Consider the following 21,508-nt stretch of genomic DNA (forward strand, 5'->3'; position numbering starts at 1 on the left):
AAATAACAGAAGGAATGATTTACTACAACTTATCCTGAGTTATGACTGTACTTACTTAGGAAAATTATTAAGATAAGACAGTCATCAACAAAAAAGGATTTACTTTTAATTACAGAAAAGAGCCACCATCTAGAGTTCTGAATAGCAGGCAGAAACCTTACAAACTGCGCTTTATTTCAAAGTGAAAATGTTGAGCAGATTGTGATGTAGAGACCCTGGAAGCCTGGCTTAAGCCCTAGAGAAAACGCAATGTTTTCATTCACTGTAAGGATCTCCTTCAAATCCTGCTTGTGGGCAGTGGAATGCACTATGATACTCTAAGATCATTTCCAGAACTGTGGCCTATGTTACACCTAGCATCGAAAAGCCTATGGTAATTGAATTTCCCTTGCCATTTGAAGGCTTTCCAACCACCTAACAGATCTCCTTGTCAATCTGATTTCATGCTACTCATTTTCCAAGTTTTACACTGTCCAAAATAATTTCTCCTCTTTTGTGATATTTATAACTTCAGAATATTAGAATAAAAAACTAAGCTCTATTAGTTTTAGCCAGATACCCGTACCTGTCAGGTCTCTAACTATTCTTTTGGTCTCTTTCACATTTACATCATTTTTCTGACAATAAGATGTCTGAAATCAGGCACTGTTTTTCAGGTGTAATAACACAAAGGCCATCTAAAGAGAGGTTATCATCTTTTGTTCTGCTACCCAGTATTTATGCAGACTGAAACACTGGCAATTTTTATTACTACATTCCATTGCAAATACTCTTCTAAATTGATATTGATCACTCCCTTCAGCCTCCTGGCATTAACACTCCAAATTTCTTTTTCAGGCTAGTCACCATTTCTTTTTCCTTATCTGCATTTAAACCTTTTTTTTCCCCTAACTGAAATACTGAAGAGTATTTTCTAAATTAAGCTATTGAAGAAGGCCATATCTGAGATAAAAACCTGCCTTCTCACTCCAAGTAAGCCCCCCTCATCTTAACTGTAGTTGCCCATTTATCCTTTTTCATACTTCTTCTATTAACGCCAATCAATACAGGACATTTTTTTTTATTACCTGAAGATTTTTTTTTTACTTTTATTCTTGCTGTCTTATGTTCATTCTTTCCATATTCAATCCAGAACTATGGTTTATAATGAAACACTTCTAGCCTAGAAAGTCACTGCACCATTGAGATATCTATACATTAACTGGACAATCTAGTTAAAGAATTAACACTGAATTTAAACTCTATCATAATCTGTAGCATCCCAGTTTTTCTTGCTTATTTTTCATATACTTTCAATTTGTGTTCGTATGCTTTGTAATACTTTCAGAATATCTGTTTTGTTTTTACCAACACTGCTGTATTTCTATTGATGGCTTAAGGGTTACCATTTAAATTCACCAGCTTTAGTGAAAGGAAAGAATACCTTTATTTCCTTTCCTGGAAAGTTTAAAGAGATATTTAAGATGCTTTGTAAGGTTTGAATTTGAAACTCAATACATCTCTCATTTAAGCAACCCCTATAGTTTTGATTCCAATGGAGAGCTATAAAAGATACAAGAGTCTAGACAAAAGAAAATAAATGCACATTTAAACATCATACTATGCTACACAACCGTGTAACTCAGATCATATACAACCATGAGTATAGCAAATATCTAACATTTACTGCAGCATGCTACAACTAATTTTCTTAGAAGGCTGTCCATAAATTACATTATAACAGTAATTATATATATTCTTATATTAACAGTTTCATAACATGCCTTTTACATAGAACTGTATAACAATATTAAATATATTTGGTATAAAGACTTCAAAAGTACAGATAGAAAATTCACTTGAGAGATAACGTAAGCTTTATTCGATTCTTCCGGAACATAAAGACCTCTCAGTATTTTTTCTTCAGAGACTTTCAGCTGAGTTTACTGCTCTTAATTCTAAATGATAAATTGATTGCACAGAACATATATGTGTCAGAAATTTCACACCTGAAGGGAAAAACAAGTGTAAGTACCATGCTTTAAAACTGCTCTGTCATCTTTAATTCTTAATTACATACATCTTCCTACATCCTCACAAAATTATATCAGAGATTTCCAATATTCTCTTATTTCCTAGTTTTCCTGTAAAATATTCTAAACAATAATATAATACTTCATCAAAATCAACAGAGGAAAAATATCAAACTTCACACTTCCTTACTTTCAAAGTAAGGAACATGGGGGCACACAGGTTGAAGAAGGAGGAGGGAAGCCCTAAAAACAGAAAATAATTTTTAATGAAAAAAAACTTAATAGAAAAAATTTTCACATTGAAAGTAAAAAATGACAGGCCTGCCCCTAGCTACTATAAATAAAAGATGGCTATATGAATTCAATACAGCTATGTTGATTTGCACTAGAAGAGCATCCTGCCCTTAGAAATTGCATTCAAGAGTTTGTAAGAGAGAACAAAATTTCACATGGTACTACTTTATATGAGTTTCCTCAAGTGCCAGTGGTAAAAAGCAGGAAAAAAAGCATAGCTGCAGAGCTGAAACAGGTAGTAAATAATCAGAAATAATAATACCCTTTCTATTGGAAATTTTCCTTTTAGCTCCCTAGTTATAGAGGCCATCTATATTTATATCTAATGACTCTATGTGAAAGAATAGCTTTGCAGAAGGATATCTTCCTGCCCCCTTTTTTTTAAAGAGATATTTTCTTAATCATTTTAAATAAACATGTGGTCAATGTACACAGGTTTATATCAATTAAGAGTTGAAGTGTTCAAAACAGTTCTCATCAGAGAACTAAGGTTCTTGTTACTATGAGATGTAACTTAATATTTGCACCATAGCTGCACAAAAGACAATGCACATATTGAGTTTCACCATTAGTTACTGCAGGCCAGACAGAGTCTTTCTATGCATAAACTATCAAAGCACCACTAAACTTAAACTGAAATGTTACACGCAGCAACTTGGATGTCTTTAATCAACATCTGCTGAACAGTTTAGATTGTCTATAGCGTCAAAGGTAACACAGCAATGCTTTTATATAAATGTCTGAAGAGGAAGCAGAAATAATCTGAAGTAGTTCTGCGTTTAAGACAGTTTGCTTTTGCTATGAAGAAATGTCTTTCCTTTTTTTTTTTTTTAATCTTTCACTGGATTTCCTTCATCATGTATCTCATCCTAAAATACAGCAGGTTTGTATGTACATCTTAGCCTCATTCCAATTCCATCAAGTATAAAAAAAAAAGGAAAATTAGAATATAGTGATCTATGACACAAATACTTTTTTCCCCAATCCAGTTTTTCATTAAGTTTTTGATGCCTGGGATTTATTAATCAATGTAGCCATCCTTATTCATTTGCTTGCTTTATTTTTTCATTTATTGTAAAAGACTTGACAAAAGGATCCAAGAACACCCACTGTCCCTTTGGCAACTACAGGAAAATTCATTATAATATCCTGAAGATGCATTTGGAGGTTGTCTGCTGTTGCACTGTCAATGACACTGACCTCATACTATACTAAAACTGCTAACACACTTGTAATATTTTTTTTCTGATGTATATTTCTTTGCTTTTTATGCCAGATATTTAATAGTTTATCTTAAAGAATTGCACAGGACAGTGAGAAGTTTCAGCAACTGTCAGATGCAGTTGCCTCTCCCATAGCATTAAGCCCTTGTAGCTCCATGTTCACTTCTGTTACTACCTGAAACATGTGCCCCTCTCCATGGTGGGATTTGACAGACACTAGATAAAACCTTCAGAAGAGTGGTGAGTCAGGAGTTTTCAGTTAAGTACACTTTGAAGTCCTTTAGAGATGACAGCTATACCAAAATAGATTACATGGATTGACTACCTTATCTTTGCACTTCTGCAAGAACTAGAATTTTTACAGAACTTATTTTCTGTCAGGCTTTCTCCTCAAGAACATGCACTTTAATGGTAAAATTCTTTCAAAAAACTTGAGCATTGCTGAACAATAAAACTACAATAGCCTGACCACACTTCCATTTTCAGTGTCTCCCATTCAGAAGATGACAGATACTACTAACAGTCTGGACTTTTTAAATGATTGAATGATGGCCAGCTCAATGCTAAAAAACTGTCAGACACAGGGAAGAGCTTATTGCCGAACTAAGCATATATAGAGATTATTTTCTACTGCTCTACTCAAAGAATTTTCATTTTAGCTTTAGTACAAAAGGTTAATCAGGTAGCCTGAGTCTTAATCAGGTATTCTGTAAATAGTATATTAAAACTTAGGCAAACCCAAACAAATCTTCCTCTTCTCTTCCTGTGGCTTTTTATGGTTTTGGAGTTTTTTAACAGGTTTTGCAGCAGAACACTTAACGCACAGTGATGACCAGTGACTGCAGCACTGCCCATCTTCTCCACACCCCAGATCCCCTCCCAAACCCCCCCCCCCAGATTTAGCCCTTACTGAGAAATATGTCCTGCAGCATGAATTGTAGCACAGGTCTCAATAAGATACGTTTGTCAGCATTAAACACTGCCATCAGCATCACACTATGGCCAAAGGAGGAGGAAAGCTCCCGCCTTGCCAAGGGGAGGCAATTCACAAGGATGATGGTATGAATTGGTTCATTTTGCTGCAGTGCCTGCAGCTAGCTGTCTACGACGTGCCTTTTCTTCCCCCTCCCTAAAACTGGAACGGTTTACAAGGACTCGGTAGAAGGCGTTGCAATTCACACATTTCAAGGCAGAGGCTGAATTATATTACATTTCATAAAATGTCAGTATATGAAAATTAGTAACAATTAAAGAGTGCTAACAGTGAAAATTGCTGAACGCATGAAAGGTCATACAAGAAATCACGTTTTGTAAATCTAACACACAAGACTAACTCCTACAGATAGTTCACAGGGATGCTCTCTTTTACAACTAAATTAGCAAACTCCTGTTTTCTATTACCTTCCTATGTAGTCTAGATTCTACACTTTGAAGTTGTTCACATTCGTTCAGCTGCTTACTATCACATCCACCTCCTGACATGCAAAAAAATCTGAAACTCTCAAAAGTCACGGATTTTTTTTTTTTAAATAAACATTCAAATCAAGCTATTTATGGCTCCCATGACAGCCACAACAAAAATCCAGACTTAACCATAGATTAAGATTTTGGGATAGGTCACAGCAGGTATTTCACTCCAATTTAAAATGTGTTTTTACATACGCTCAATCCTGTCTATCAACAAGCAGCTCCTTTAAGACAAATAGTTTACAAATTCAAGTGGACCTTTAGCAGCTTTTCACCCTCACTCAAGATCATCAGTAGGCACTACAGAGAGCACTGTATAGCAGTTCCCGCGGTGCACAGTCACTTCGGCGTGGGGTTAAATACAGAGCAATGAAAGACTATGTGCCTGACTAGGGACATGAATGGAGATTTCTGCTGTCTAATCAAGGCATCCTTTAGGCAATAAATATAGTGGGACTGATTTTTCTCCCAGATAAATAAGGGTTTACACTGGCACAATTACCTTTAGTAAATTTACTGCAGATTTATTCCTAAGTGAATGGCAAATAGGCCCAATATTACTTTCACATATAAAACATTATGCAATGTTATGCCATTTTTCTTTTTACTTTCCAAGAACTGCTTTACCCTGTTCTCTTGATTTCACTTTGATCTTAGCACTGTGCATGGCTAGGCATTAAAAATTGAAGTCAGGTGTGCTAGAAGGAAGTGAATTAGATTCAGATTCCATTCTAAAGTTGGATTTATTTTACTCATATTCAAACACACCACTGCTGATTCTACCACCAAGAAACACATACTGCTTGGCAACAAGAAAATTATCAAAGCAATCCGACCAAATTGGCACCACTAGCTCTGGCTACATCTGGTAACAATAACATGAAGGGAGAAGTATGAAGATAACAATTCTCATTTATTGTTACCATTAAACTTATCTGCATGTGTACTCTGAAGTCTTTGAACTTCATGCTTTCATAAAGCAAATAAGAGCTCCACTGAAAGGTGAGGGGTGATGCTTTTCCAAAAGTGATAAAATAGCCAATTTACTAAGGTATTAGAGTCTCTAGTCACAGACTGCTCAGTCAGACGGACAGCAGTGGAGTACCACCAGGAAAGCATGACTGCCAACATCAAGCAGCTCTAGCAATGCATAAATTAAGGTGTTTGATTCTATGCCTACAAAAGAGTAGAAATTTAATATACTACAAAACTGTTAAAAACCAACTGCTAATGCATAAGTCTACTTTTTATATTTATTAGGAAATGTTTCTTTTTATTTCCACATATAACAAACTTGGATATACATTACGTCAAGCTGCGGATCAACTGTAACTGCCTATCCTAGCAAGGAGATGAACAAGGGCCGTGGGATATACTTTCTTATTTCAGGATAAGGTCTGGATGGTTTACTACATTAACAAGTTATTCAGTCACTACATTGGCTAAATATTTTGTGTATTAGACTATGACAAAAGCAATCTCTCAGTCAAAATAGGCTCAAAATCTTACATAAAATGTAGTTTCTGAATCACTCAAAATTTAAAATTGTCTTCTCATGGATTTTACTGCATATAATTAACAAGCTGGTGAACTTATTTTCCTAGGAAGTATTTCATAAAACCATGATTCGCAATTTTGTAGCATTTTTTAGCTAAAATATGCTTAAAAGGAATAGGGATCATTAATAAAAACCTGGTAGCAACACATTTGAAACAGTGTACTATAACCATGATACGGAATCGTACAGACCATTTAGAGTCAAAATTTATCCCTACACTTTGCATATAGGCCATCTTAGTAAACTTTGAACTGTATCTGAGACTTAGTTTTAATATACCAAATTCCAGTATGAATGGTGCATTAGTTCAAATGAAAACAACTAAATAATATCCAATCATTTTATTTGGTCAATTTGGTAAACAACATCTTCACTTTACCCAAGCATGAAGTAATTACAGCATTAACAAAAATCTCCCCAAATAAGTAGCACCAACAGTTGCTCCCACGATGTATGGAGCACTAAGCAGTACATATAATCTCTAAATATACTAGCCTGACAGGATGCACAGTTCCCAGCTTCACAAAGGATTATATTGAAGGTGACAACTTATGTATCCCAAAGGAAAAAGATATGATTTCAACATACCTACCAATATTGGTGTAATCACAGTTATGCCGTGTAACAAAATATGATTTACAGAACAAACAACTGTTACTCTAGTTAAGGTATTACTCGGCAACATATTCCCAGCTTGCCACTTTATATGTTCTGAAGTGAGAGTTATGCTTCAAACATACATATATTTATTTTACTGCAGAATATGCCTAAAATGTTAATCTAATCCAGCGGGTCTAAAATTTGGAGCCCGGCACAGAGTACTTCCTATACTCAGTTGCAACGCACACAGTGAAATGGCTGCTGATTCAGAGAGGCAGTTGCAGCATGTTCTTGTGAATCCCCCTTTTCAATGTCTGTGTCAGTCAGAAAAGGTGAGAATCAACCTTCCTCCCTACCACAAATCAGTCACCTGGAGCATGGAGCTTGCAAGAGAAAGATTAGCATGCAAATAAGACATACAAGCCTTTTGGGTTTGTGCAAAACTTTGTTCCACGGGCTACTTTTGGAAGAATCTGATTTTGTGTTATTTAAATCGGTTGTCAAGGGTTCAATGTTAAATGGCTTGCAGGTATACAACCAGCTGAATCTGTCATGTTGAGACAGCTAGGAAATAGTCAGGCTGCCACTCAAAGACGCAGTTCCAAGAGCAGTGATTCACATGAATACATGTTCTCCTCTCAGTCAGCAGCTGAAAATTCAAAAAAGAGTCATGACAGCAGGATACCTCTCTTAATATAAAATTATTCTCAATTACATTTATAACACTCTCCCTCATAATTTTTAATTCAAATCAGCAGACTTCTATTTCATTTCTTGGAAGACTATTTCACAGAAAAAATATATTTCTTCTCTTAAGCAATTCTGATTCCCCCTCATTCTTTTCCAGATATATAAGTAGCCATCCACTTGCCTAAATATTTCCTTTGTGTTCTTCTGCACCTTCCAAATATGACTTCTACCTTCTTTTCACCCAGTCATGCTATACATAATTTAGCTCTTTCACAATTCAAAAGAAACTTCCTCCAACTCTATTGAAAAGAAAGTATTACTCTTCACACAGCTTAAAATTCCCAGCATGCAAGTTGGCTGTTTTCTCAGCATGAATAAAACTTAGGATCTTATTTAAAGATAACTTTGTTAATTAGTATTGACATTTCAGAGCCGAATGGCAGCTTCCTTCCTCGCCAATAGCACTGGTGTCACACTAGCAGTATGAAACTCTTATGTAAGTATCTCATTAAGCTCAGTCCTACTTTGCAAATGGCATACTGTTTTTAAAAGCAGTTCTGTGTGCTATGTATAACCTCAGTCTTGAACTATTCACCTCTCCATTTCAGCTACGTGTGAAGAACAGTTTCAAAACTAGCTAGCATAACTTGATCTAGAATAACTTACGTTATTTAGACTCAAGGATTTATCTTTAAAATTCAAAGTACATGTGATCTTCACTATTTCCCAAAAAGTGTTCTTTTTTAATTTCTCATTTATGTATTGTAGTACATCATATTTAAGATCTTACAACTGATTGCCTCCTTTCTGCATACATAACTACATTTAGAAAGTTAATAATGCATAGTTAATAATGTATATAGTAATAGTATCATTCTACCATGCTAAAAACAACACAAACATAATATGTGACGGTATCTCTTCAAAGTGCTTATTTCCTCTGTCAGGCTATTTCTTCCAATAACTAGTACTTTTTTCACTAACAATCTTTTACCCTATAGCTCCCAAATGAATTAAATGATATATCCAAAATGCTCAGTTGTCCATAGGTGGCATACAAAGGCAGCCAAACTATTTTTTTTAAGATTTTAATACACAATTAGGATTTTCAAACAGAGAAACAAACAGGTTCCTTTGTTACATGTTCAAAGATGTATTTTACTGGTACATGAACCAGACTAGTTTGGCCAACTGCAGTTTGACTCTGTTTCTTGAAAAACCGATCCATGTTACTTCTTTTAACATTTTCTGACAAGTGAAGGCCATCCCAAAGAAGATGCTTCCCTCTCATATTGGGGAAATAATTACTGTAAACTAAAACATGCTTGCAGTTTCACCTACTATACTGAAACCTAGTGACACTACTGAATTCTTCCAAACACTTGGTACCAAACATCTCCAGCCATTTCATTAGTTTGTCAGCTGTTATTGGTAAAGAAGAGACCTGCTTAGACATGATTCTTATGAGCAGATCTCCAAACTTTCACACCAAGACCAGGTGCAGTCAATATTTCTTCACTTACTTGCAGGTCAATGATTTACAATATACCTGATATTCAAAAATTACCATGTTTATAGAATTGGAATTAGATAAAGCAGGTTTTAGATTTTGTAATCTCATGAAACTTCATTTGAGGAATTCAGTGATTTTCTCCTAAGTGCTTACTTTCAAATAGGTCAGTAAGAAGTGTGTAATCCAACTATACTCCTTTTGAAGCGTAGACTTGAACAAAAGCAGCAGTAGCAAGCAGGTCATCAGGAATGGGGGGGAACAACAAAATGCTGGGCTTCCAGCTTCAGCAGGTAGTAAATTCATTGGAAAAGATACAGATTCAATCGCGAACTGGAAAACTCTATAATGATCATGGATTTCAAGGTGCAAGGACTTACCTAAACTCATAGCTACGGTTTTAGGCTGGATGACCATTCAGGCTTCATCAAGCGAACCTATATTAAGTCACATATTTCCAGTGACCTTTTATAACCTGTAAAAACTTAGAAGTGTAGTGTGTTACAAAGAATGGGAAATTAAAGAAGGTAGAGGAAAATGAAAATGATCACTGCCTCTTATCTTAATGACATTGTTCTCAGTGTCTCAGTGTACAAGCCAAAAGTAACCAAACAGCTGCACTGGTTAGGCTTGAGGTTTTTTCTGTGTTTATTCAGATAGCCTCGATGAGTACCACATGCAAAGTTTAAGAGTCCCAAGGCTGCATTTTATTGTGCAGAATCATTGAGGATCATTTTTTTGAAAATGTATTTATCAATAACACCACCAACCTGGATGAACAATTGTCTGTATTTAGTTCAATCTCACTTTCAGACTGCCTTATCTGAATAACATAACATGATATGGCAAAGCTGCAAGCATAAGCAGCCAACAAAGTACAATTTTCTAATACCCAGTACACTGAATGCTGTATCCTTAAAGTGGGCCTATATCATCAGAAGAAACCTTTCTTAACATAATACACACGTCAATAGTCACCACAGCAGCTTTGAAACAGTGAAACTTTCATGTTACACCAGAATGACTTCCTAAGTTTTTATAACAACACTGGTAATCTGCAGTCAGAACATCGGTCTGTTTTACAGAACAACTGATTAGTTCAGAATTTGTTATCTCACTCCAGAAATACAATATAACTCTTGATTTGGTACTTGCAAAACCTCAGTTCACATAACAGCCTATTCACAGTGTTCTGATAGAATTAACAATAATGTCCTTCATCATGACCCCTTTACAGGATTACGAAAACGTGCTCCCAAGTGATTAAATCATGAAAATAGACCAAAGTCATCTTCTATCAGCAATGTGCTTGCACTTGTTAAGATCAAACAAAAGAAATTGGTCTCTTAGGTCTTCCTGGACCATCCTGGATTCACAAGTTTCAATTTCACTGGTGTTCTCAGCCAGAATTCCTGCATCAAGCAATACTACTGATACAAATTTCTAAGCACAAGAGTAGGACTCATTTGTTTACACTGGTATACTCCTAATCTAACTGTATGTAAATGTCCTCTTTTTTTAGAAAGCAGCTACCAGTAATGCATACAATTAATTCTACAACACATTTAATTTAACACAAACTGGACAATATCACCTAGTGTGCATAGTCCAGCCACTCCAAGTACAGATTCCAATTATTACATGAGAGCTAAGACTTTATGACATTTCCTACAAACGCTAATTAGCTGGTAGGTCAGGGCTCTAAGTCATGTAGCACTTCATCAATCACAAAGTTTAAACTATTAAAGATGGAAACTGTAACATTTTACATGAAAAGTTATGTTATGAATCAAAGTAGAATATTATATTAGTCCCCTTTATATGAAGGTCTTTTATAATAGTCCCCACAAAAGAAATTCCACAAGCTGTTGTCCTAATATGAGCCAGATCTATATCATCTACATTGTTCTTGCCTCACCAGCCACTGTTTTCAACACCAAGACTCATGCTTCACAGTAGATAATTGTTTTTTAAAGTATCTACAGATTCCTAGAGGACAAAATACAACAGCTATAGCCACTGTATGAAAAAGAAAATTTGAGGGAAAAAAAAGGGACATGAAAGAATCATCCAGTTCAGCACTTCTACCCTACAACTTGCCCATATTCATAGAACTTGCACATTCTGGTAAGAAATACATAAAGATTTCTAAGGTCTGCCCCTCTGCATGCTAAACTGACAGATATGAGGTGTAAGACTAGCTTTGCCAGGTTAAACAAGGCTATTAAAACAGCATATCCAACTTTACTGGCACTAAAATGGAACAGTGGTGCCAAAGATTCTAAAAGCAAGAAATATTAAGTAATATTGCACCTCTGACATTGACATAAGTTTATTATTACTCCATGCCAATCCACCTTGATCCAAATCCTCCAAATGCATGCTGACCCAGTGCTGGGCCTCCCTTAAGCCTACACAATTATACTGAATAGTGTGGTGGCTTTTCAATTCGGTCAAAAATTACACCAAAACCACCGCTTGGAAGGACAATGCATCATCAGCTCTTTATCTAGCCCGTTACTTTTTTCTGCAACATGTTACCTTACATGTGTTCCTATGCCACCCCGTGGGACTCACCACAGCCGTTCTGTTGCCAATGGTTTTGGTTTTGTTTCTTCCACACCTTTGGTAGGGAGCCTCAACGGAACCTGTCCTGTCCTCCAAGTAAAACAGCTATCCAGAAAGGAGAAGAAACAGCTTCAACTTTGAACAGGAACTTTGGTTTGGTCTCCTTTGTATTTTTTAATATGGCAGATAACAGTAATGTACACAAGAGGAAGAATATAGAATTAGAAATTGCATCTTTCCAAGTTACATATTCCTTCCTACTCAGTTTCAGGTTAATACTGACAGAAATATTTTTACGCACTATATACAAATTCTTCCTTCTTCAATTACTTGAACACAACCATTAAAACAAATATTATTTTAGGCTGAGTGAAGCACTTTGCATTGAGTGGAGAGAGTTGTAGCCATCTATCTTGCATCAACAAATGAAGGCACTAAAATAATTTGTTATTTACAAGTCCTCATATCAAAAGTAAACAAAAATGCACAGATACAAAATTTGGCCCTACACAGAAAAAAGAAAATGGATATAGGCATTGTAATATTACAGTCAGAAGAATCTAATGTCTAGACAGAACTTAGGAAGAAGAACTAGAAGCAATGCCTTCACTTTCAGAAGAGTTTTCATGAGAGTATGATGGCAACCAAGGCAAGGTCCTGAAAGAAGGCAGGTAACAGCAGGACAATCCACTAGAGGGCCCAGCAATTGTTTCACCTCCTAAGTGTCATACGAAACGATTCAAGTCGATTTCCACCCAGTGAATACTCCACAGATATGTGCACGATGAGAACATATTAATTTCTAAATGCTCAACACACAATTGTCTGGCTGCCATCACTTGAAGTGAAAACAACAGTGCAAGAAGTGGCCAAAAGGTCAGGAGATGATGAGCAAAAAACTGGAGGGATGCAAAAGGCACGTGCAATACAGCAACGAGTAAAGGATAAAAGCATAATTAGATTCAAGTAAAGGATAAGATTACTGCAATCTGTATGGTTGCTATTGGAAAGGTACGTTGTAAAAACTGGAAAGAAAAGAGGTACGTCAATCTTTTCCTTAAAGCACAGCATCCACTACTAGACTACCTGAAAATCCCTAAAAAGAGACTATTTAAAAATATTACAATAAGAATACTACAACACTAGGAATTACTACTATACATAGTCCAAAGTATTTCTGAAATAATACGTGACTGAATGAACAATCTGTCTACGGCCAAAAAGGAGCTGTGGACCCTTTGCCTTTGACAGAACATGAAGACTCTATGAGGTATGAATGCCCTGGGACACATAACTTCATGCACTGACAATAAAATTGTCTAGAACAGTAAGGTACTAACGCAAGGAAAGCTTCTTGAAAAAAAGTAGACAGATACTGAACATCTTCCCTTCCACATGCAAGCATCATTGTCCAGAGATGAGATTGCATCTGCTGCCAAGGATGCTGGGATGCTCAAGGAGACTAATCATGAGAAGTAATAACCTAATAAGCACTGCCAAAATAAAAGTTGAACACTCGGGTTAACTAGACAAGCAGATTATTACTTTTCTCCCAAGTGAATTTAAAAGGCTGGATTTCCATTGGTGACATAGAAAATTTCCTACTTTGGAATTGTACACCAGACACACGACAAGTAAACAGTGAAAGCATTGTTTATAGTATCATACTCTAGATTTAAACAAATAACAGGGATGAGTAAAGCAGGACGATATTTCAATCAATTTTTCTTCTAGTCAAATTACTTGTGAGTTAGTTTATCTCCAAACATATTGGAAGCAAGGCACAAGTAAAATAATGATCCAAAGCTGAACATGTGACCCAAGGGTAATTGTAAAAAAGTATTTTCCAAATACGATATTCTTTTCATACAAACAAAATAATGGTGTAATGATGATCTGATATTAGCATTTTTGGGCATGTGAACATCTACATATTAAGATAATGTAACTATCAAAAACGCTTCAGAGAAGCAAATCTATGCATAACTTATGTGATGTAAACGAACTACTTTTCTCTTTTTTTTTTTTTTTTGAAGTAATCATCATAATTCATCCTTCCAAAAGTAAACCCAGTATTTAGCCCATAGCAGAAAAACTGAACTTCAGAAGTCCCCCGATGAAGCATATTTACCAGAATAAAATCCTCAAAAAATAATTCAGATACTACCTCTAGTTTTAAAGAATCCATTTATTACTAACTCTGATTTCGCACCTAGTAGCTACCAGGATTTATTTATCACATTAACTACTAGAGCTCATGAGGCTGTATCGTGTTTGCTCTAGGATTTAGTGAAGAGAGATAGTGCAGTTTGAGAGTGATTATTTTCATTAAGAAGCAGGTGCAAAAGAGGCAAGACCATCTGCAAACCCTAATAAAATAGCTGTGGTGCATCAAAACCAGAAAAACAGACTATGCTGCATATTTCTGAGCACATAGCCATGACAGACAGCGCTGAGAGCTCTGTGATAAGTTCTATTCATCACACAATTTTGATCACTGAATCCGCACTCCTCCAACTGATCCATTTCCTCAAGATCTAAATACAAGACCAGCTGTAAATTGTTGGTTTGTTTGGGGTATTTTTAGAATACAAATCATACAAAAAGATGCATACTTTTCTTCAAAATTCTGAAGTGATGTCCAAAATTAATTAGTACTCAGCACAGGATAAAAGGCTTGAAGTTTGCTGTCTTTACATCATCAGCATTGCTAACAAGGTAGTTATTCAGAAATAAGATTAAAGTGGATGAGTACCTATATTCCTTTTTAAAGCTTTTAAGGCTTTTTAAAGACTGTTTAACTGACTGCAGACAGAAGCACAGCTAGACCATGTGAACCCTATATGAATTCTGGAGGAAAATCACAATAACACGAACTACCTACATAATAATAGAAAGTAGGGAATAGTCATTCTTTGAGTGGCTGTAAAAGGAGGGGAGAAGTAGTAGTGAAACGTATTTGATGCCAGGAATTTTTTCTCCATTTATCTGTATGCTCGCAAGTGCACGTATATATGATAGTGATACACACAACACACAGAACGTATCTGCTAGTATAAGTATTTTTGTGAGTGTGAGAAAAAGAATACGGTAAATAAACGTTGTACTACTGTATGCTGAACCCTTGCAGAGCTGCCTTTCCAGGAAATTCCCTCCCTACTCTCCCAAGTGGAAATTATAATGATTAAAACCAACTTCCCAAAGAAAGTAAATGCAGTTAGTTAAATTTGTGGGAAATTAGAAATAAGACTACCAAGGCTATTTGGAGAGAGCCTCCCTTCTTAATGCCTTTAGCTCACAGGAAAGACAGATAACTGACTTAAGTTATATTCCTTCCCCACTCCCCTCCTCCCTCCCAAAAAAGTCTTTAAATAAAAGAAGTAGTATCCTAATCTTCTAGCAGTCCCACACATTTTATCTACATTATATAGAAAGGGTAGTAATCAGTGTCAGTAAGGATAATGGCAGCCCTCGTGTTGAGGAATAAAAGAGTTCTCCCAGAATTTTTAGGACTTTCATTTAACTCCAATAATTTTGTGGAAAGTGCAGCACCTAATATTTTTGTGATATAATATAATTAAGATAAAACATTATAGAAAAGATCACACGGAAAACAGTAACACATATTTTATACTAGAGAACTACTTGACTATTACTGATTTACTTCTTGCATGTTCTTAATATATCAAAAGAAATATGCTATAAGAAATAAATATATGCTCCTTTTACAACTTTTATCCTTTCATCAGTGATCTTACTTTTTTTTGAAGGACATTAATTTTTCTTTCTTTTACTTCCAACATGTCTTTCATATCTCGAATCTCTCCAGCCAGGGTTCCTTTCTCTTCTGTGAGGTCTTGAAGTTGTTTTGTTTTTTTATTCAGAAAGGTTTCTTTTTCTTCCAGTCGTAACCGCAAGGCATCAACCTACAATAAGTAAACCAAACATATTTAGGTTTTAGTAAAGATCATTAGCATATTTTATTTCTTTTTTCTAATTTCTTTTTTTTGTCACTTAAGAAAAGTTTTATTTCTTTTCTATGCAGAATTTCCAACTTTATCTTGGACTAAGAGATTCTTTTACTTGTTAATATCTAATAAAAAATAAAAGCACTTTTAGGACAAAAGCACGAATAGAAAAAAAGAGTCAAAACATGAAATCAGATTAAAACAGTCCTAACTTGGCATATGCATAAAGGAATCAACAAGAAATTATCACATCATCTTGACTTATTAAATATATAACTCATTAAAAATAGTGTTCTGTATCATGTATTTAATTTGTCTGTTAAAGCCATGAAGTGGGCAATCGGATATTACATCACTAGATGGGTTTGGGCACAGATCAGTAACGTACAAACAGAATTACTTAACAAAGACAGAGCAAAGAGGGAAATGACAAGGTTCTTCAGTGTGTATCACGCAAGTCTCTCAACAAATGGGCCTTACTGTAGTTTTCTGTAGTAAGCAAAAATCCCTGTCAACCAAAACAAGGGATATTCCAAGACTTTTCCTAAGCAGATATGTCTTAATAAAGACCCTCACCAAATTGCTCTGCATTACATAACTGCTTTCTCCTTTAGAAACACTAAAAAAAAAGAAAACAAAAAAAAAGAAAAAAGTTGCAAAGCATTCTAACAGCTCAGAAGGCATATGTAGCCTTGATTTTCTCATTTCTTGCTGTATAAGTGCTCAAACACGCAATTTTATTGTTCTCTTAATATGAATCAAACAGTTCTCAAATTATGGTCAGGAAAATACTTGCTGGTGGCCTGGAAAAAAAAAAATCTGTAGATCACTTGATACTCATTACTATTTGTATACAATTCTTTCTATAAGTAGCTCTACTGCTAATTGCAATTAAAAGCTTAGGTACTTAGAAAAGTATTCAGAAACAAGGAGGAAAAAGAGCTGACACTCCTCCATTAAAAAAAGGAGAGGGGGTGGGGAAAGCAACAGGCACCTTCAAGGACAGCAGCATAAATATTATCATTAAAAAAGAAGGGGAAAAAAGCGAAAAACATTATGTGAAGCAAGGAAGAAAGTGGTGAGAAAAAGGAAAATGCCAGGGTACCTTTTCAAAGAAATGGAGGAGCAGGGAACTGGGTCTTTGTGGAGTATTATCAAGAAACAGGAAAGTATGCACAATGTGAATAGACAGGCATGGCCACAGCAGTAGGCATATACACATGGATCCAGGCAGAAACACACAAAAAATGTCAAAATAGGGGAAGAAAAAAAGAGCTAGACAGGAAAGCAACTTTTTTCACATAGATTTTACAACTCTACTTCACAGCTTCAGATTCCTGGTACCTTTTTTAATAACAACTTTCTATATAAGCATTGTCTAGAGTGATTACCACAAGGTAAGGTATGATTCCAAAAGGAAAAGGTGTTACTCTTCACACTGTGAAGAGGAAAGGACGCAGTTGCTGTCAAGATGCTCACTGATACAATCTTTGAGAACTTCTAATATACTACTCAGACTATTGGCTCTCAAGAGCTTTCAAAAAGGTCTTCAAAGTAAGGGATCTTGTCACAGCTTCCTTAAATTAAAAAATAATAATGGAATGAAATAAAGCAAATACGTAAGTGGTCTTACAATGATGTGATGGTGAAGCGCAGATGAAACCGTAAGGTGAAATTGCAAGCAAAAAGTAGAGGTAGAACAAGAAGTTTTGCAAGTTTTAATGGTACAGCTTTTTATATAGTAGAGAAGAACAAGACAATTAAGAATCCATACTGTAATAATTCAAGAATATAAAGATACTGACTATAGAATGTAGGGGGTTCAAAATATGATGTGTGTAATCTTTGCTGACCTTGGTAATCAGCAAAATAAAAAAAAATATACATTTCACTGAAATGGAAAGAACAAGTAACATTATTCCTTCAACAATATTTTAAAAAAGTGTATGGAAGGGTGGGCTAAGTTGAACAGACAAATGAAGAATTGCAAAGGGAAAAGAACCCCAGAAATTAAATGGAATTGGAATATATCTTTCTAGTTTAAAATGTTTATCAATTTCTTTGTCTAACTTAAAATATGCTGGGGGAGTTGGGAGTGGAACTTCATTCACTAATGCCAAAAAAATAATTATCCATCATGTAAATTCTATTCAATACCTTTGTAATAAAATGTATTTTTGTAATAAAAGAGTAGACGTACGAACTCATTAAAGCAACAGAATATGTTTGTGTTTAACCAACAGTACTGCAAGAGTTGCATCCATATACACTGGTCCCTTCAGTGAGCACTTCCACTAAATCATGCCTGTTTCTACTCCACTCTCATGAGAATCCACCTGGAGTACTGCATAGCGCTCCGAGGCGCCCAGCATAAGAAGGACATGAACCTGCTTAAGCGAGTCCAGAGAATGACCACGAAGATGATCACAGGGCTGGAGCACCTCCCATATGAGGACAGGCTGACAGAGTTGGGGTTGTTCAGCCTGGAGAAGGCTCTGGGGAGACCTTACAGCGGCCTTCCAGTACTTCAAGGGGGCCTGCAGAAAAGGTGGGGAGCGACTCTTCATCATGGAGTGTGGTGGTAGGATGAGCAGTGGCAGTGTTCAAGGCCAGGTTGGATAGGTCTTTGAGCAGCCTGGTCTAGTGGAAGATCCACCCCATAGCAAGGGGGGTGGAACAAGACGATGGTGGAGTCACCATTCCTGGAGGTGTTCAAAAGACGTATAGATGTAACGCTTAGGGACATGGTTTAGTGGTGGGCTGGGTAGTGTTAGGATAATGGTTGGACTTTGTGATCTTAAAGGTCTTTTAGAACCAAAATGATTCTATGATTTTATGTTCTTTACGGTCCCTTCTAACGCAAACCATTCTGTGATTCCGTGTTTCCACATTCTGGTTCAGAAATGCAGTTACAAATTAATTACTGAGCAGCCCACAGGCAACATAGCACAGAATACTGGGTGGGGAAATTTTGGGGTAAAAACAACAGATTTCATCATATATGTGTGCGCACACGTGTATATGTGCACACGTGTATATATGTGCGTGTATATATATGTGTGTATATATATGTATATGTATCACGTTTTTAAAGACCAGAAGAGACACTTTTTTTTTTTAACGTGAGCCTCGTATTATTGAAGACTAATTTCAAAATAAAATAATACAAGAAAATATAGTAAAGCCATGAAATTTTGTCAGCACTTTTAAACATCATAACAGATCAAAAAAACCAACCCACTTCATTGTTAAGCATTATGGATTCAATTCTGCATTTTTTGTGCAGTCTCAAACTCCCAAATTCAGGTCTGGGGTACAGAAATCAAGGAGTTTATTCTTAGTGAAATATTTCAGTTTTCCAGAAGCCTGGGTAACACATTGAAACTTAAAGTCCAGGAGAGAAGATACTAAAAGTACTGCTATAGACTTCCTTCGACATTTGCCCTTCCACTCCACCCAGAGAAAGACACTACATAGCACAGACAGGTCACAGAGACGGCAGCACGGTCATGGAGAACCTTTGCAAGTTTTGCAAGCCATTACAATGACATTATAATTTCATGCAAAGCAGACAACTAAGACAAAGAGAGTGCAATCATTTGTTATTACAAAGACAGGTTTTCTTGAATAGAGGCCATTTTTCTGATACTGTTTTCTTCTACAGCTCTGAAACCATAAGGTGTTATGTAGACCCACACACACTTGTTTAGGCTGCAAAGTACACCACTAAGACAGGGTTTAGACTGAAAATATATGATGCGGCAATCTAGAATAATTCCCCATCTACAAGAAGTCAGGCAAGTGAGAAATTTTAGATTCACTGAGCCAGATTTCAAACAAACATAGACATGTCAGAACATAAAGAACAAAGGTTTAAAGTTTACGTTACCTAGAAAGACATAAAGTTTATTCGTAACAAAAAGCTAGATGAAAGAAACCGAAAAGCCATAAATGTTAGTTTTGCATTTTTAAGTTCCGCAGTTGGAATAATCAGAAAGGGTCATACCTATTAAGCAGGTTTTTTCTTAGTTAATCAGAATATTAGTAAAGTACAAAACAAACAGCAAATCTAATTTATTTTTATTTATATTCTGGGGTTTTTAACCCTAAATTTATTCAAAGCAAAAGTCTTTGCAATGCCATTTTAAAACTTGGTTTGGGACCAATTTAGGTGATCTATTGGATCTTGAAATGCATGTTCTTCCTGCTCTTAAAATGGCTCATTGGTTTTCTATACACTGGAAAAAGGATTTACATTCTACGGATTTATTTTCTTTTTAAGACTTTTTTTTTTTTTTACAATATTACAGTAATGGGATCTTGTAGTTCATAAGCAGTGTGCAGCATGAGATTCAAAGACGACATTTTAAGTTAGAAAACGAGAAATACAAGTAGCAGCAAACTTTCAGACCTCTCTTAATAAACCTAAAAGACCTCATCTGAAACTCATTACCACATCTTCTTTATAGTTAATCACTTATTTGCTTCATGTCTGCAAGCAATCCCTTAAGTCAAATCACAAAAATCTCTGTTGGGCCTTTAAGCTGCAGCTGAGAAGCTTGTCATAACATTGCAGGAGGCGCTCCAAACAGGGTTCTCTTCAGTCAGGCACTGCAAGTCTCATTTTCCAACTGCCACTAGGCAGAAGCTTAATGCTTGAAGTCAAAAGGAATTGAAGGTGATTAGACCCACTGATAAACAAAGTGTTCATATTGTTCCCTAGTGACTGGGATAACACAGCAGCTTACACATATGCTGATACTGTTCTGTTCTGCTTGGCTGAACCAGGCAGTTTTGCAGTCAATAGTCTTTTCTCCTCTATCCATCCAGTCCCCATCCTATAAGCAGACCAGACAATTCTCATTCTTCTTCACATATTTTTTCCCACACACTCTGTCATCACAGCTCACTAAATTCAACTCAGGAATGGGGATTTTAGGCATTAAAACCTGGGAGCACAAGAAGGGTTGAGAGGATGAGTAGATGGCGCAGAAGTTCAAGTTTGTGAGTGACAACCTGTGTAGGAAAGGGGAGCAGAGCCCTGTCCACTCCAGTTTCTTAGACCACAGTCTTGACCCCACACAGATGTTAGTTAAAGAGCACCATATGACTGAACCTTGCTGCATTTCCTTTCACCACTAGCCAGCTCATAACACGACTAATACGTTATTTCTAATCCCTAAACAAAGACATGAATTCAACCTGGAGGGATGAGAGAAGGTGAATGGTGATTTTCTTTCACACACATGGAACTAACCAGTGAAAAGAAAGTGGAGATAAAGGGTTAGGAGCTCGACTGTGCCACAGAGTAGCAGACACTTAATATTTCAGAGTTGTCTGGACTGACTAAATGCAGAAACAGATTGTTTTCTTGTTAATGTCATAAATAGATTACTCCACATGCCTTCATGTAAGTAGCTGACACCTTAGATCATTCTTTCAGCTCCATGGTGACTTTTTAACACTTATTAATGAACTCTCATGTTTGAGGTAAATTGCATTCTTCCATAGGAAGTTGCATATGGACTTAGGATGGCAAGTGGTATAATTTCTGACTAGACCCCCAGTTCCCACAAGAGATTGCTCTTAATATAAGACTCTCTTGGGTTTCACGTCAC

The 21,508-nt window shown here is 36.0% G+C and overlaps 1 protein-coding gene across 1 annotated transcript in view; it reads right to left on the minus strand.

The window, feature by feature from the left end:
• Window positions 1-21,508, minus strand: part of ERC2 (ELKS/RAB6-interacting/CAST family member 2) — a 409,803-nt gene that overhangs the window by 219,004 nt on the left and 169,291 nt on the right. Inside the window, exon 7 of the mRNA XM_086470650.1 lies at window positions 15,681-15,848. Coding sequence (XP_086326776.1) covers window positions 15,681-15,848 — 168 coding nt within the window. The remainder of the gene's footprint in view (window positions 1-15,680; window positions 15,849-21,508) is intronic.

Source organism: Leptosomus discolor, chromosome 9 (genome assembly GCF_034619465.1).
Source record: "Leptosomus discolor isolate bLepDis1 chromosome 9, bLepDis1.hap2, whole genome shotgun sequence".
Classification (NCBI taxonomy): Eukaryota; Metazoa; Chordata; class Aves; order Leptosomiformes; family Leptosomidae; genus Leptosomus; species Leptosomus discolor.